The sequence below is a fragment of the Lytechinus variegatus genome, chromosome 1 (genome assembly GCF_018143015.1).
Source record: "Lytechinus variegatus isolate NC3 chromosome 1, Lvar_3.0, whole genome shotgun sequence".
Classification (NCBI taxonomy): Eukaryota; Metazoa; Echinodermata; class Echinoidea; order Temnopleuroida; family Toxopneustidae; genus Lytechinus; species Lytechinus variegatus.
Window position 1 is genome coordinate 60,051,436 of NC_054740.1, and position 18,058 is coordinate 60,069,493.

The following is an 18,058-nucleotide window of genomic DNA, read 5'->3' on the forward strand; positions in this document are numbered from 1 at the left end:
CACAACAAAACCATTTAAACGGCCATTGGGAAAGAAAAATCGTGATAGGACATTCTTGACATTACCAAGGGTATCAATAGTAATATTATTACGTTTTTTGTACCCCGCGTCCGTATACATTTAGCCCTTGATGTGGAAGTGCCCGGGCCCCTAAATATGGATTTTTAGCTCATTATTATTATGGCTAACCCCCCCCCCCCCTCGCTTCCCGCCACGCCTAGGACCGGATTCACTTTACGCCAATGACAATAATGAATATGGAACTTACGAATATATAGAGTAATGCCTTTACAGTTTCGGTCATTATCTTTATAAGTAGTAATTAATGGTTTCTATCATATATTAGGCTGTATACTCTATATCCATAAAATGCAACAGTGGCTGATGCTGGAGTCAAATTTATGACATGCACGGGAGAACATTCTATTAATAAACCGAGAAGAACTGACCGGATCGTATCACTGCATGGAAACAAACCCACAATGTTACATGGTTAACGTTGTGGTTGTAACGCTGTGGGAATATCGCGAAAAGTTAACATGAGTGCAATAACGAAATGGACCCGTTTGATCGAGACCAGCCTCCAGTTGTTGGGTATTTTTTACCCCCGCCCCATTACAATTAAGAAGAAATGCGACCAATGCGTGATGTGGGAAGTTCGAGGAGGTGGGCTGGACGATTACGATGACGACGACGCAAGCAGGAATTCGCACGATGACGGTAGAGTACCCAACGTTTTCGACGAAGATTTTGTCTCACCTTTCGAAATCCATGGTTGCAACGGCTCGCCTTTGCCTACTCGAGTCCATGGTCGCGGTCGAGAACGAGCGAGTTCTCAGTGTACCAATGACCAAGAAATCGGAGGCAGAGCGCAACGATCATCACGCTCTGTGGAATGTGAAGTTTGTAAGAGTTTGGCTTGGGACGGCGATGCCAGGCCTCTTCCGACAAGTGAAACAGGTAAGCGTGCCGTGGTATATCCAATAAAATAATTGTTGTGTGTCCGGACAATCGATTGTAAAACGGCCATTTAAAATTTTAACAAAGTTTCATCATTTTGTAGTACATATTCTTAGGCAATATTGTAAAGAACATAATTAAAATAAATTACATCTAGACCTAGTGCTATTGAATTTATATTTTTGTGCAATCCAAAGCAAAAAAAAAGGTTTTTCAACATTTTAAAGCGTCCGGACACCCAACCCCTATCCTACCAGCAATTGATCCTCATCATAGCCTTCTCCCAAAAACATTATAAGTAAAATCATTATCATGTTGATTTTTCCCCCCTGATTTTGCCATCGTCACCACCAACAGCACAAATATTCAGAATCATGGCAGCCAACGACATCGTCACCATCCTAGCACCACAACCACTATCATCGTATGTTCAGTCTCACCATATCACTGCCATGATCATTTTTAAAATCTGAACATTGTCCCCATCACGCAAGCTTTGAGTAAACTCTCGTATAGTCGAATAATGATAAAATGAAATCGTTTTTATCATTTACATGATCATTTTATTATTTTAATACATGCCCACACGTCTCCAAAGAAAATATTTCCTATCCTCGCAATGGCAATATTGCATTAATTCTCAGCTCAGTGGCGAAATGAGCGAATAGCACTACATATGGTGTGTTTTTAAAAAATGAAAATCTAATTTTGTGATAGCTTTTGATATATTTCACAACTAATTGATCTTACTCCTTCTCTTTGTTCTTTATTTTTTTATCTTTATTTATTTTTCTCCGTGGGGGAAACTTTGCGAGGGAATGGACCCCAATCACCGCCCCCTCCCCCCTATAATCTGGACGTCAACTCTTTCTATGGTTCATTAATCTCACACCTCAATCATGTCATTATTTAGGTCCTTAATAATGGAATGAGAAATTTCAATATATCATATTAACTGTAATCCGGGACTGTAATAGTAGCATTTTTCGGTGATCCATTCTGGAAAGCGAGTCAAGAGATAAACCCACAAGAACATAATTATGCCATCGAGGTCATTATAGGGCATTTCATAATTCGATTGCAAATAACAATCTCTTGCACATGGATGCTTCTGCAAAATTGTTTCACAAAATGTCTGTTTGGGCAATTTATAAACGGCTCATACCCCTCCTTTCAGTTCATGGCTATAAGCAATATTTATTCCTTATGTCATTTTCGCCACACATAGCTTATTATATTTTTTTGCAAGAACATTATACACATTTTATTCTTGCCAGAACAGTTTATGTAAATTGAACCATTTAGTCTCTACTGTTGCTCATCCTTTTTTTTACAATACATAAATAAATCAAATGATTTTGTGACCCGTCAAATTACTTCTTAAACTTTCAGGTCATGGTCCCAGGCACCGTTACATTGGAAGTCTCATCTCATTTTTTACCATGACAATCCTAACGGCGGCCACTTTATATCTTGCTTGGATCAATATTACGAAGTATTTCGGCAAGAAAGACCAGATCATGCACCTGACGTCGTATTTCTCATTCCTTGGTATTATAGGATCCGTTCCCCTCATTTGCTTCTATTCGCACCTTGTAAATCTTTTCAATGGTAAGTCTTGATATTCCGCTATTTTTTTTCAATAAACACATACATGATTGTGTGTGTTGACCAGAAATATTGTAATCATAATAGGACTACAAGTAGGCCATATATCCAGTTTGCCAATGTAGACTTTGTTTTTTCTTAATAGATGATGAGATATTTTGCTGATGTTAAAATTTATCATCATTGTCGTCGTCGTAGTCATCATCAAAATCATCATCATCATCAATCATCATCATCATGGAAGACTGTTGATCAACTGTTGCAAAAAAACTAAACCCCGACATAGATAAAAAAAAAGGAATTCACATTATAATGTTTAATACGTCTATCATATCCATTGAAGAGTTCAAGTCGTATTGACTCTGAAGATCTCCTTAGAGGGAAGAGAATACAAACAATGATAATTAAGATTATAATTATTATAATAATTTAAGCGTTGGATTTTGCTCTTGATATGAAAGGTAATCGGTGTCCTTCCCCATCCACGAATGAGTTCAAGCCCCAACTACGGAGTTGGCCAACGATCCTCCATCAGGACTTCGTCATGCGCAGACTCCAGTATCTGTCCAATGCATCCACACGAAGTCGTGGTCGATCACCAGACGGCACCTGGTTCATTGTTGCTGGCGGTGTATGGATCATGATCGATGCCGCCTTCAAGATCGCACTCGGTTCCCTCATCGAACACCGTCATGGACTCTGGGAATTCCAATCGACGCTCGTGTCTTTCTTATTCCTCGTTTTTGTCGCTTTCTGTGCCTTTCTGTTCCTCATGAGGAGATCATTTGAAAACGAAATGGAGGTCGACCTCGCTTTTATCGTCAAACATAAGAAAAGGTATGAATCATTTTTGTAATTATCTTTTTCATTTTGTTCTAGACCTAGGTGTGTAGAATTGTAATCGCGAAACAGACACCGGTGTACTTGCGAGACCCGATCTATCACTTGTTCATTTTTTTTTTTGTTCTTTTCATTAATGTAGGTTGGATTTTTGCCGAGGGCGTCTATCCGAAACCTATCGCGACTTCCAAATCTTCAACTACGTCATTCATTACTGGATGTTGTTCACGGTCAACCTCGCAACTCTCGGGCTCGCTGTACACCTGAGCTGGAATTACCAAGCCTTGCACAACGCCCAAACAACACAAGAATCCATCACAATCAATGTGATGAATGCACACATATTTTCGGAGAAGATCGTGGTTTTTATCCTTCCTCTGCTGGCACTTCGAGGCATTAACCTCGCTCATCTCTGGCGCCATTTTCGACGCGCCTTGTCGTCGCTGCGCCAGTCAGAATATGATTTATGCATAGATGGCATGATACGACATTTGGAAGATTTAAAGTGCTTTGGGGATTGCTGCGGGGGCGCGGGCAATTTCAATACCCTCCTAACATTGGCTATTTGGTATTATGGCATGAAGATTGGATCACAAGACTGGAAATATTATGATTTCCTCGGCACGTCTGAAATCGGCTTAAATACGCCAAATCCCTAAAATATCAGAGAAAAAAATAGGATTTTTTGTTATATTTTTGGGGGGAGGGGGGAAAGCTAGTAAAAATTTTAATTTCGATATAAAAACGACTGTTAATTGACTAAACTACAAGTGATAATTAAGCCAAACCATTCTCCTATGTTCGCATTTTTTTTTTCAAGAAGGCAAAATACTGCTGCACGTGGGCTCACTTTCTCCAATAATCTAAACAAAAAATACCACTGGCGTAAATCCGGTCAGAGCAGTTGGGGGATAATATAAACATATTCACCTTAAAAGTCAAAATTTTGGGGACACCCCCCGCCCTCACTAATGGATATGTATACGGCCGGGGTAAACGACCGCGTAGATAATGCTATCATCATCCAGTTTAGAGGCCTGCAATGATGTTTTTCTTGATGACTGCATTGCAATGAATAATTGTTGTGATATAAAGTGATGAATTACAGTCAATATCAGTATGCAAAAGAGCGAAGCGGGAACTAATTTTAAGTAGTTTGAAGACAAGATGGTGTTAAAAAATTATTTCAAGTGGTGTGTAGTTATCACATCACTTGCAATGTATACGTATTTCCTGTAAATGTGTACACTAATACTTCCATCTCTCTGTTCAAGGCTTATCAAGATTCTGTTTTCGACGGCTATATTGTAAAGGGTTTGTCGGTATATACAGTAGTGAATGGCAGTAGGTGTCAATATGAGAGCGAGCGAAGCGAGCGAGCTAGCAAATTTTTAATAGTTGGAAGACAGAATATGACCAACATCGTCTTTTAATGGATGTGTAATTATTAGAAGGGTAAATGATTAATAACTTAAACTTAAGAAAAAGGGACAAATAAATAAAAAGAGCAAATACGGATTAAACGGTCGAGTATTTGTTCAATGCAAACTCTTCAAAGTAAAGATGAGAATGAACAAAAAAATGGGATTATGATTAGGCCTATCGGGACCAAGCAGTGGCGTAATGAGCCAAAAAAATTTAAGGGGCCAAATATGGGGTATCGGGCAAAATTTATTTATAAAAAAGTTGTTTTCTCCTTCTGTTCCTTTCCCGGCTTCCTCTCTCTTTTTTTGTTTCTTTTCTTCTTTCCCCTCTTCCTCTCTCTCTTTTTCTTCCTTTCCTCCTCTCCTCTCTTTTTCTTCTCTTCCTTTCCCCCTCTTCCTTTCTCATTTTTCTTGAGGGGGGCAAGACCCCCTCGGACCCATGGTTGATCCGCGCCTGACATGGTGGTTCATTTCTTTCCTTTTTTTGTTTTGGCCAGAAAGCTATCAGAAAAGATGCGAATGTTGATCATTCGCATCATTTCTGATTGCTCTGTCGAAAAGGGGAAGGTATTTATTTTATTCATTTATTGCAAATCTTGATCAAGAGTAGCGTGTTCAGTGTTATACAAACAGATGTGTGAAATTACACAATTCCACAGGGTTCTGTATTTTATTTTAAAACATATAATTCATAACATGACGAAAACGAAAACATTTCATTATAAGAGTCATCACAACAAAAGAAAAAAAAAGACATTATGCACATCAAAATAAGCAAAAGGAAATGGTACAATTAAGAGAGAGAGGGGGAGGGAGGGAGAGAGAGAGAGGGAGAGAGAGAGAGGCAAAGAAAGAGAACAAATGTGAGAGAGGCAGAAAAGGAGGGGAAAATGTGAGAGGGAGAGAAAGAGAGAGAGAGATTTGAGGAGCAATGAATGGAAATAATTCATTAAAAATATTTGAATTCAAAAGGTGCATATTTTAATGTAATATGCAATTATTCAAATGAGTCGATGATGAAATATCACCGCAAGCACCACCACCATCATCATGTCATGTCAACAACAACAAATCATCACCTTGCGCTTCGCGCTCGAATATCCTGACAATTTTTAACAAAAGTAATTCATTTATTTTGTGAAAATTGTCACTACAACAAAATAGAAAAAAAAATCATTTCACATAGAATTGTGCTAACATATAAATTTTTATGCCAAACGGTGTTATCACAAGCATAGCGTAATTAATAAAAACAAATCGAGGGGCCAGACATGGAGCATCGGCACAGTTCATTCAAATCTTCGAGAGAGCGGCGAGGAAAAAATAAATAACATTTTAACACAAAATTCAAGTTTGTGATAGATTTTTACATGAAATAATCAAAATTGAAATATTATATTTCTCAATTTTCCTTTACCTTTCCTTTCTTTTTCTTTTTCTTTTCTCATATTTTTCTTGGTCGTGAAAAATTTGGCGGCATCCCCCCCCCGTCTATACGCTTGTGATGATGAATGTTTTGATTGAAAGGATATAACTTTAAATTGCTCATATTTTGGCCTTGTGGTGTTTTTCGTCATTGTAGGGCTATGTGTTTAGTCACTTGACTAAGAAAGGCTTATAGGCCTATTCAGTTCTTGCAGGTCCTTTATTGTAGTTCCCTGGTTCTCAACAGGTGAAGAAAAACAAAAACATTTTTGATTCCTGGTCCCGCCCGAAATCTGGTTTACAGTGCACCTACATGTAATTGCTGTACAAAGTGGTTGTACATTCATTTTGTGTCTCTTTGATTGAGGTTGTGTTCCGAGGAGCCAGCAAGAAATGACCCTCAATTTTCGTTTTGTTAACTTTTAGTTAACCACTCTGGAGTTTCTCTATCCACAGATGCGGTGAATGGTTTATTCAATGTTCTTGTCACTCCTTATTTCAGCTTTAAATTATTATTGATCTAAAGGACTATAGTTATTGTAAGTAGTACTCAAGATTTTGAAAATAAAAGGAAAACCGATGCTTTCTTGTCAGTTGGCTAGGCAAGACCGTAGTGATTGCTTCAATTAAATAATTATCTTAAGTATACTGTCATGACTATGAACAGTGCTGGAGTGAGCTCTTGTTTGATAATTTTCAGAAGTGACTTTGTGTTGACTTTATAAGGATTGGGGTTAAAATTTACAATGCAATTTACTGATGAATCAATACTAGTGTATATTTTGGCTATGCACAATGAATAGCAAGAAAGACGGGTATTGGAACATAATTATTAATAAAAGTATTTAAAAATGTTGAAACTTAAGAATATGCCATTTGGGAAAATGGGATATTATTGAATTTTTAAGGGTCATTTGGTCAGGGAGATGTTACTAATGGGCAGTACGTCTTTGTTGTGGCTATGCTAAAATGCTTCAGCAATCCTGATAAACTGAATTTTTAGCTTTCCTGACAGCTTCTGGGTGCATCGTCACACCGTGCCAAGTTTCGATGAGGTCATTCTTCGACACACTTCGTCATTCTTCGTTATTCTTCGACATTCGGCATTCTTCATTTTCCTTCGACATTCGTCTTTTTAAGTCATCAGTCATCGATATTCATTTCCAATGAACTCCTTGGTCTCCATCTTCATTTAAAAAAAAAAATATTTGGACTGAATCCGCAAACAATCAGAGAAGTCATTTGATTTAATAATCCTCCCCTAAATGATGTTCGGAACGTTCTTTTCTCCAATTTCAGATTGAATATTTTCTCATTCCATATTAAAATTCTCAACTCATGAAATAAAACTTATTATTTTGAGTTACTTGAAAGTCAATATATATTGTCATGAAATTATGTTGAATGACATTGAAATGAATATGATTTGAAACTCGAAATAATACAGCTTGTAATAAACAACTTCAAGCCGGAATATTTATTGTGCATTGATGTTACTTATGTGTTCGTTGACTACGTCATATAGTTCACTTTAAACAAGGGTGCTTGTGGTATGAGAGATTGATTCTTTGATTTGGGCTGATTGTAGTCAAATCTTTAGGTTTGATTATTTATGACAGCTAAGAATGTCAAGCTTTTCGGGTCGGAATATCAATACTTTTTCTGCACGCGCTTCGCGCTAGCATTATTTAGTTGGTGAGATTCGTATTCTCCTCATGAGTCACTCTACACAGTTCCAAAACAGGCCCTTTTCGGGTCAGTGTGTTAAAAAAACAGTCCAGGCGCTTCGCGTCAAATTAGATACAATTTATATTGTTTTTTTTTTAAACATCATTTGGTCATGATTAAGAAAATGCTCAGAATGTACAATATTCAGGTCTGAATAAACAATATATCCCAAAATTTGTAAATTCAGTCTTTACTTTAGAGAGGATGACCCTGCCAAAAAGGAGCTTTCAGGGGCTAATCGGGGAAAATTGGATGAAAATATTTCTCCCTCCCCCGAGTGGCGAAAATGGGACCCACCCCTCCATTATGACCACCTCCAATATAATCATTCAACACTATCATCTCCATTATAACCAGGGGCGGTGTCGAGGGATTGGATTTGGGGCAAAACAGCCTATTTTTATCTTGTTTAAATTACAGAGGTGATGAAGAGTAACAGCCCCAAGACCTCGTATGCCTGTTTTTATATACGCGTCTTTTGCATTCTCTTCAGATTTCTTTTCCCTTTTTTATAACTTGAAAAAAAAACACCCATGGGGCGAGGTCCCCCATGCATGCCCCTCCTGCAGCGCCGCAACTGACCACAGCCAACAACATCATCGCCGGTAAGAGGAATTATTTTGAATTCCTCAATCTTTTCCCATTTTGAGGCGCTCATCTTTTCGTTTGAAAACAGGTTTTGTTTTTATCACAGCAAGTCAATTGAATTCGAGTTGATAAGGGTATTACAGACACAAGAGACGTCTTTATTTGATTTAAATTTGGTGCGGGAGAGGGAAATTCCCCCTCCCTGCATCCCCCCCCCCCTCCGGGAGCGCGCTTCGCACCTCCAAAATTAAATCCTGGCTACGCGGTTAATAGGGACATGTTCAGCCACATTATAATTCAATAGTCATAGTCACAACAAAACCATTAAAACGGCCATCGAGAAAGAAAAATCGTCATAGGACATTCTTGACATTACCAAGGGTGTCAATAGTAATATTATCACGTTTTTTATACCCCGCGTATCCGTATACATTTAGCCCTTGATGTGGAAGTGCCCGGGCCCCTAAATATGAATTTTTAGCTCATTATTATTATGACTAACCCCCCCCCCTCGCTTCCCGCCAAGCCTAAGACCGGATTCACTTTGCGCCAATGACAATAATGAATAGGGAACTTATGAATAGAGTGATGCCTTTACAGTTTCGGTCAGAAGATAACTTTATAAGTAGTAATTTATGGTTTCTATCATATATTAGGCTGTATACTGTATATCCATAAAATGCAACAGTAGCTGATGCTGGAGTCAAATTTATGACATGCACGGGAGGACATTCTATTAATAAACCGAGAAGAACTGACCGGATCGTATCACTGTATTTTTACATTGAAACAAACCCACAACGTTACATGGTTAACGTTGTGGTTGTAACGCTGTGGGAATATCGCGAAAAGTTAACATGAGTGCAATAACGAAATGGACCCGTTTGATCGAGACCAGCCTCCAGTTGTTGGGTATTTTTTACCCCCGCCCCATCACAATCAAGAAGAAATGCGACCAATGCGTGATGTGGGAAGGTCGAGGAGGTGGGCTGGACGATTACGATGACGACGACGCGAGCAGGGATTCGCACGATGACGGTAGAGTACCGAACGTTTTCGACGAAGATTTTGTCTCACCTTTTGAAATCCGTGGTTGCAACGGCTCGCCTTTGCCTACTCGAGTCCATGGTCGCGGTCGAGAACGAGCGAGTTCTCAGCGTACCAATGACCAAGAAATCGGAGGCAGAGCGCAACGATCATCACGCTCTGTGGAATGTGAAGTTTGTAAGAGTTTGGCTTGGGACGGCGATGCCAGGCCTCTTCCGACAAGTGAAACAGGTAAGCGTGCCGTGGTATATCCAATTGTTGTGTGTCCGGACAATCGATTGTAAAACGGCCATTTAAAATGTTAACAAAGTTTCATCATTTTGTAGTACATATTCTTAGGCAATATTGTAAAGAACATAATTGAAATAAATTACATCTAGACCTAGTGCTATTGAATTTATATTTTTGTGCAATCCAAAGCAAAAAAAAAAGGTTTTTCAACATTTTAAAGCGTCCGGACACCCAACCCCTATCCTACCAGCAATTGATCCTCATCATAGCCTTCTCCCAAAAACATTATAAGTAAAATCATTATCATGTTGATTTTTTCCCCTGATTTTGCCATCGTCACCACCAACAAAACAAATATTCAGAATCATGGCAGCCAACGACATCGTCACCATCCTAGCACCACAACCACTATCATCGTATGTTCAGTCTCACCATATCACTGCCATGATTGTTCATTTTTAAAATCTGAACATTGTCCCCATCACGCAAGCTTTGAGTAAACTCTCGTATAGTCGAATAATGATAAAATGAAAACGTTTTTATCATTAACATGATCATTTTATTATTTTAATACATGCCCACACGTCTCCAAAGAAAATATTTCCTATCCTCGCAATATTGCATTAATTCTCAGCTCAGTGGCGAAATGAGCGAATAACACTACATATGGTGTGTTTTTAAAAATGAAGATCTAATTTTGTGATAGCTTTTGATATATTTCACAACTAATTGATCTTACTCCTTCTCTTTGTTCTTTATTTTTATCTTTATTTTATTTTTCTCTGTGGGGGAAACTTTGCGAGGGAATGGACCCCAATCACCGCCCCCTCCCCCTATAATCTGGACGCCAACTCTATGGTTCATTAATCGCACACCACATTCATGTCATTATTTAGGTCCTTTAATTGGAATGAGAAATTTTGATATATCATATTAACTGTAATCCGGGACTGTAATAGTAGCATTTTTTGGTGATCCATTCTGGAAGGCAAGAAGAGATAAACCCACAAGAACATAATTATGCCATCGAGGTCATTATAGGGCATTTCATAATTCGATTGCAAATAACGATCTCTTGTGCATGGATGTTTCTGCAAAATTGTTTCACAAAATGTCTGTTTGGACAAACGGCTCATACCCCTCCTTTCATTTCATGGCTATAAGCAATATTCCTTATATCATTTTCGCTACACATAGCTTATTATATTTTTTTGCAAGAACATTATACGCATTTCATTCTTCCCGGAACAGTTTATGTAAATTGACCCATTTAGTCTCTACTGTTGCTCATCCTTTTTTTACAATACATAAATAAATTAAATGATTTTGTGACCCATCAAATTACTTCTTAAACTTTCAGGTCATGGTCCCAGGCACCGCTACATTGGAAGTCTTATCTCATTTTTTACCATGACAATCCTAACGGCGGCCACTTTATATCTTGCTTGGATCTATATTACGAAGTATTTCGGCAAGAAAGACCAGATCATGCACCTGACGTCGTATTTCTCATTCCTTGGTATTATAGGATCCGTTCCCCTCATTTGCTTCTATTCGCACCTTGTAAATCTTTTCAATGGTAAGTCTTGATATTCCGCTATTTTTTTTTCAATAAACACATACATGATTGTGTGTTGACCAGAAATATTGTAATCATAATAGGACTACAAGTAGGCCATATATCCAGTTTGCCAATGTAGACTTTGTTTTTTCTTAATAGATGATGAGATATTTTGCTGATGTTAAAATTTATCATCATTGTCGTCGTCGTAGTCATCATCATCAGCATCTTAATCAAAATCATCATCATCAATCATCATCATCATGGAAGACTGTTGATCAACCGTTGCAAAAAAAAAACTTAACCCCGACATAGATAAAAAAAAAAAAGGAATTCACAATTATATTTTTAATTATTATAAATAAAAATATAATGTGTAATACGTCTATCATTTCCATTGAAGAGTTCAAGTCGTATTGACTCTGAAGATCTCCTTAGAGGGAAGAGAATACAAACAATGATAATTAAGATTATAATACTTTAATAATTTAAGCGTTGGATTTTGCTCTTGATATGAAAGGTAATCGGTGTCCTTCCCCATCCACGAATGAGTTCAAGCCCCAACTACGGAGTTGGCCAACGATCCTCCATCAGGACTTCGTCATGCGCAGACTCCAGTATCTGTCCAATGCATCCACACGAAGTCGTGGTCGATCACCAGACGGCACCTGGTTCATTGTTGCTGGCGTTGTATGGATTATGATCGATGCCGCCATCAAGATCGCACTCGGTTCCCTCGTCGAACACCGTCATGGACTCTGGGAATTCGAATCGACGCTCGTGTCTTTCTTATTCCTCGTTTTTGTCGCTTTCTGTGCCTTTCTGTTCCTCATGAGGAGATCATTTGAAAACGAGATGGAGGTCGACCTCGCTTTTATCGTCAAACATAAGAAAAGGTATGAATCATTTTTGTAATTACCTTTTTCATTTTGTTCTAGACCTAGGTGTGTTGGATTGTAATCGCGAAACAGACACCGGTGTACTTGCGAGACCCGATCTATCACTTGTGCATTTTTTTGTTCTTTTCATTAATGTAGGTTGGATTTTTGCCGAGGGCGTCTATCCGAAACCTATCGCGACTTCCAAATCTTCAACTACGTCATTCATTACTGGATGTTGTTCACGGTCAACCTCGCAACTCTCGGGCTCGCTGTACACCTGAGCTGGAATTACCAAGCCTTGCACAACGCCCAAACAACACAAGAATCCATCACCATCAATGTGATGAATGCACACATATTTTCGGAGAAGATCGTGGTTTTTATCCTTCCTCTGCTGGCACTTCGTGGCATTAACCTCGTTCATCTCTGGCGCCATTTTCGACGCGCCTTGTCGTCGCTGCGCCAGTCAGAATATGATTTATGCATAGATGGCATGATACGACATTTGGAAGATTTAAAGTGCTTTGGGGATTGCTGCGGGGGCGCGGGCAATTTCAATACCCTCCTAACATTGGCTATTTGGTATTATGGCTTGAAGATTGGATCACAAGACTGGAAATATTATGATTTCCTCGGCACGTCTGAAATCGGCTTAAATACGCCAAAGCCCTAAAATATCAGAGAAAAAGAAAATACGATTTTTTGTTATATTTTTTTGGGGGGCGGAATAGCTGGTAAAAAAAATGTTAATTTCGATATAAAAACGACTATCAATATTGACTAAACTACAAGTGATAATGAAGCCAAACCATTCTCCTGTGTTCGCATTTTTTTCAAGAAGGCGAAATACTGCTGCACGAAGGCTCACTTTCTCCAATAATCTGAACAAAAAATACCACTGGCGTAAATCCGGTCAGAGCAGTTGGGGGATAATATCAACATATTCACCTTAAAAGTCAAAATTTTGGGGACACCCCCCCCCCCCGCCCTCACCAATGGATATGTATACGGCCGGGGTAAACGACCGCGTAGATAATGCTATCATCATCCAGTTTAAAGGCCTGCAATGATTTTTTCTTGATGACTGCATTGCAATGAATAATTGTTGTGATGTAAAGTGATGAATTACAGTCAATATCAGTATGTAAAAGAGCGAAGCGTGAGCTAATTTTAAGTAGTTAAGACAAGATGGTGTTAAAAAAAATTATTTCAAGTGGTGTGTAGTGATCACATCACTTGCAATGTATACGTATTTCCTGTAAATGTGTACACTAATACTTCCATCTCTCTGTTCAAGGCTTATCAAGATTCTGTTTTCGACGGCTATATTGTAAAGGGTTTGTCGGTATATAAAGTAGTGAATGGCAGTAGGTGTCAATATGATAGCGAGCGAGCTAGCAAATTTTTAATAGTTGGAAGACAGAATATGACCAACATCGTCTTTTAATGGATGTGTAATTATTAGAAGGGTAAATGATTAATAACTTAAACTTAAGAAAAAGGGACAAATAAATAAAAAGAGCAAATACGGATTAAACGGTCGAGTATTTGTTCAATGCAAACTCTTCAAAGGTAAGATGAGAATGAAAAAAAAATGGGATTATGATTATCGGGACCAAGCAGTGGTAAAATGCGCCAAAAAAATTGAGGGGGCCAAATATGGTGTATCGGGCAAAATTTATTTATAAAAAAGTTGTTTTCTCCTTCTGTTCCTTTCCCCTCTTCTTCTCTCTTTTTTGTTTCTTTTCTTCTTTCCTCTCTTCCTCTCTCTCTTTTTCTTCCTTTCCTCCTCTCCTCTCTTTTTCTTCTCTTCCTTTCCCCCCTTTTCCTTTCTCATTTTTCTTGAGGGGGGCAAGACCCCCTCGGACCCATGGATGATCCGCGCCTGACATGGTGGTTCATTTCATTTCTTTTTTTTTCTTTTGGCCAGAAAGCTATCAGAAAAGATGCGAATGTTGATCATTCGCATCATTTCTGATTGTTCTATCGAAAAGGGGAAGGTATTTATTTCATTCATTTATTGCAAATCTTGATCCAGAGTAGCCTGTTCAGTGTTATACAAACAGATGTGTGAAATTACACAATTCCACAGGGTTCTGTATTTTAATTTAAAACATATAATTCATAACATGACGAAAACGAAAAAATTTCATTATAAGAGTCATCACAAAAGAAAAAAAAGGCATTATGCACATCAAAATAAGCAAAAGGAAATGGAACAATTAAGAGAGAGAGGGGGAGGGAGGGAGAGAGAGAGAGAGAGGGGCAGACAGGGAAGTAGAGAAAGGCAAAGAAAGAGAACAAAATGTGAGAGAGGCAGAAAAGGAAGGGAAAATGTGAGAGAGAGAGAGTTGAGGAGCAATGAATGGAAATAATGCATTAAAAATATTTGAATTCAAAAGGTGCATATTTTAATGTAATATGCAATTATTCAAATGAGTCGATGATGAAATATCACCGCAAGCACCACCACCATCATCATGTCAACAACAACAAATCATCACCTCGCGCTTCGCGCTCGAATATCCTGATAATTTTTAACAAAAGTAATTCATCTATTTTGTGAAAATTGTCACTACAACAAAATAGAAAAAAAATTCACATAGAATGGTGCTTACATAGAAATTTTTATGCCAAACGGTGTTATCACAAGCATAGTGTAAATAATAAAAACAAATCGAGGGGCCAGACATGGAGCATCGGCACAGTTCATTCAAATCTTCGAGAGAGCGGCGAGGAAAAAATAAATAACATTTTTAACACAAAATTCAAGCTTGTGATAGATTTTTACATGAAATAATCAAAATTGAAATATTATATTTCTCAATTTTCCTTTACCTTTCCTTTCTTTTTTTTCTCTTTTCTCATATTTTTCTTGGTCGTGAAAAATTTGGCGGCATCCCCCCCCCGTCTATACGCTTGTGATGATGAATGTTTTGATTGAAAGGATATAACTTTAAATTGCTCATATTTTGGCCTCGTGGTGTTATTTTATTTTTCGTCATTGTAGGACTATGTGTTTAGTCACTTGATTAAGAAAGGGTTATAGGCCTGTTCAGTTCTTGCAGGTCCTTTTATTGTAGTTCCCTGGTTCTCAACAGGTGAAGAAAAAAACAAAATCATTTTAGATTCCCGCCCGAAATCTGGTTTACAGTGCACCTACATGTAATTGCTGCTGTGTACAGAGAGGGTTTCACATTCATTTTGTTTCTCTTTGATTGAGGCTGTGTTCCAAGGAGCCAGCAAGAAATTGCCCTCAAGTTTTGTTTTGGTAACATTTAGTTAACCACTCTCTTGAGTTTCTCTATCCACAGATGCGGTGAGTTTATTAAATATTCTTATCACTCCTTATTTCATCTTTAAATTATTATTGATCTAAAGGACTATTACTCTGATATTGAGTTGCACTCAAGACTTTGTCTCTGAAAATTAAAGAAACACCGATGCTTTCTTGTCAGTCGGCTAGGCGAGACATATGTGATTGTCTTAATTAATTTTCGCAAGTATACTTTGTACAGTGTTGGAGTGAGCGCTTGTTTGATAATTTTCAGAAGTGACTTTGTGTTGACTTTATAAGGATTGATATAATTTACTGAGGAATTAATACTAGTGTGAATTTTGGCTATGCACAATGAATAACAAGAAAGACGGGTATTGAAACATAATTATTAATAAAAGTATTTGAAAATGTTGAAACTTTAGAATATGCCATTTTGGAAAATGGGATATTATTAAATTTTCAAGGGTCCTTTGGTCAGAGAGATGTAAGTAATGGGCAGTATGTCTTTGTTGGGGCTATGCTAAAATGCTTCAGCAATCCTGATCACTGAATTTTTAGCTTTCCTGACAGCTTCTGGGTGCATCGTCACACCGCGTCAAGTTTCGACGACTTCATTCTTCGACACACTTCGTTATTCTTCGACATTCGGCATTCTTCGTTTTCCTTCGACATTCGTCATTTTACGCCATCAGTCATCGATATTCATGTCCAATCAACTCCTTGGTATCCATCTCCATTGAAATCATATGGACATTTGGACTGAATCCGCAAACAATCAGAGAAGTCCTTTGATTTAATTATCTTCCCCAAAATGATGTTCGGAACGTTCTTTTCTCCAACTCCATATTGAATATTTCTCGTTCCATATTGAAATTCTCAACTCATGAAATGAAACTTATAATTTTGAATTACTTGAAAGTCGATATAGTTAGTCATGAAATTATGTTGAATGACATTGAAATATGATTTGAAACTCGAAATAATACAGTTTGTAATGAACAACTTTAAACCGGAATATTTATTGTGCAGTGATGTTACTGATGTGTTCGTTGACTACGTCATATAGTTCACTTTAAACAAGGGTGCTTGTGGTATGAGAGATTGATTCTTTGATTTGGGCTGATTGTAGTCAAATCTTTAGGTTTGATTATTTATGACAGCTAAGAATGTCAAGCTTTTCGGATCGGAATATCAATACTTTTTTCTGCACGCGCTTCGCGCTAGCATTATTTAGTTGGTGAGATTTGTATTCTCCTCATGAGTCACTCTACACAGTTCCAAAACAGGCCCTTTTCGAGAACCATCATGATCATATTCCCCTTTCATTGTCATCAAGACCACCGTCATCTCCACCCAATAACCACAGGGGCCGGCTGATTGCCAAGAACCATTAATTTCCCGGTCATTATCATGCTTTATATACATTAAAACAAAGAAAAACATGCATTGAACGGGACTTTATAAATAAAATTCTGCGCGCAGCGCACACCAGGCGCGCATCAGATGAAAACACTATGCATAGATTTGGGTCCGGGGTGGAAGCTATCAAGATCAGTTCAGCCATTTTAAAACTTAAAAAATGGCCGATGTTTAGAACAGCATTGCACAGATATAGCTTTTACACAACACATTACTCCAACGTGGGGACATAATGAACAAAAAAACTTGATGGGGTCGTTTCCCCAGCCTGCCTCCCAGAGGACTTCACCCAGAAAATAAACAAAACGGGAAATGGGAAAAACAAAGAAGGGGTGAAATATCAAACCAATCTAACAGAGTAATGAACAAGACAAAATGAATGGTTCATGTGTTCAGAAATGGCTTGTATTTATAATTAAATATATAAAAACTGAAATGATTAACAATTATGATCCTCAAAACTGATTAAATAAAACAAAAACAATGTACCCCCCATATCTCTCTGTGAATGGTAGCAACCCTTTGTGTATTTTCTCCATGTTCTACTATTCAGATCAAATTTTTACATACATGTATATAATGACAAAATAAATATTGCTCCCAATATTTTGATCTGCTTAGAAAGATCTTTGTGTATTTTTAATTATAACTTTAATTAGCAATTGTTTGCAGCATTTATCCTTTTTTCACTATTTCAGTTTATTTATTACTACCTGACATACAGATGTGTGTGTAACATCCTTGAAAATAGGGCCAGTTTCATAAAGCCTCCAGTAAAGTTGTGCATGACTTTATGAAATATTGGAATATGAAATAGCAAAATGTGAGCCCTCAATTTTTACCCAGTATTATACAGTTTATATCCAAGAATTTTTTTTTTGACAGTAACAAATATGGTAATGGTAATTAAACCATTTGAACAAAAATTCAACTTCTGGGGCCTGTCTTTTACAAAGAGTTGTGATTGATCCGATCAATCGCAACTATGGACGGCCAGCAAGGTCAAAATCTATTATGCATGTTTGTTCAAAATATTTTCTAGCTTTGATGTATATTCATGCATTGT

The 18,058-nt window shown here is 37.7% G+C and overlaps 2 protein-coding genes across 2 annotated transcripts; both read left to right on the forward strand.

Annotated features, from left to right (window-relative positions):
- Positions 1–531: 531 nt before the first annotated feature.
- On the forward strand, positions 532–4,067 carry LOC121431262. Its single transcript, XM_041628775.1, has 4 exons — positions 532–960; positions 2,353–2,571; positions 3,030–3,405; positions 3,551–4,067. The coding sequence occupies exons 1-4, from the start codon at positions 540–542 to the stop codon at positions 4,065–4,067; spliced, it is 1,533 nt and encodes a 510-aa protein (XP_041484709.1). The 5' UTR covers positions 532–539.
- Positions 4,068–12,111: 8,044 nt separating this feature from the next.
- On the forward strand, positions 12,112–12,966 carry LOC121431273. Its single transcript, XM_041628786.1, has 2 exons — positions 12,112–12,308; positions 12,450–12,966. The coding sequence occupies exons 1-2, from the start codon at positions 12,112–12,114 to the stop codon at positions 12,964–12,966; spliced, it is 714 nt and encodes a 237-aa protein (XP_041484720.1).
- The last annotated feature ends 5,092 nt before the right edge of the window (positions 12,967–18,058 follow it).

Bases quoted from the DNA above. Each gene is read 5' to 3' on its own strand.
- LOC121431273 (XM_041628786.1), top strand. From the start codon at position 12,112: ATGATCGATGCCGCCATCAAGATCGCACTCGGTTCCCTCGTCGAACAC. The intron at 12,309-12,449 runs GTATGAATCATT...TCATTAATGTAG, and splicing joins ATCGTCAAACATAAGAAAAG to GTTGGATTTTTGCCGAGGGC.
- LOC121431262 (XM_041628775.1), top strand. From the start codon at position 540: ATGAGTGCAATAACGAAATGGACCCGTTTGATCGAGACCAGCCTCCAG. The intron at 961-2,352 runs GTAAGCGTGCCG...TTAAACTTTCAG, and splicing joins TCTTCCGACAAGTGAAACAG to GTCATGGTCCCAGGCACCGT. The intron at 2,572-3,029 runs GTAAGTCTTGAT...TTGATATGAAAG, and splicing joins CCTTGTAAATCTTTTCAATG to GTAATCGGTGTCCTTCCCCA.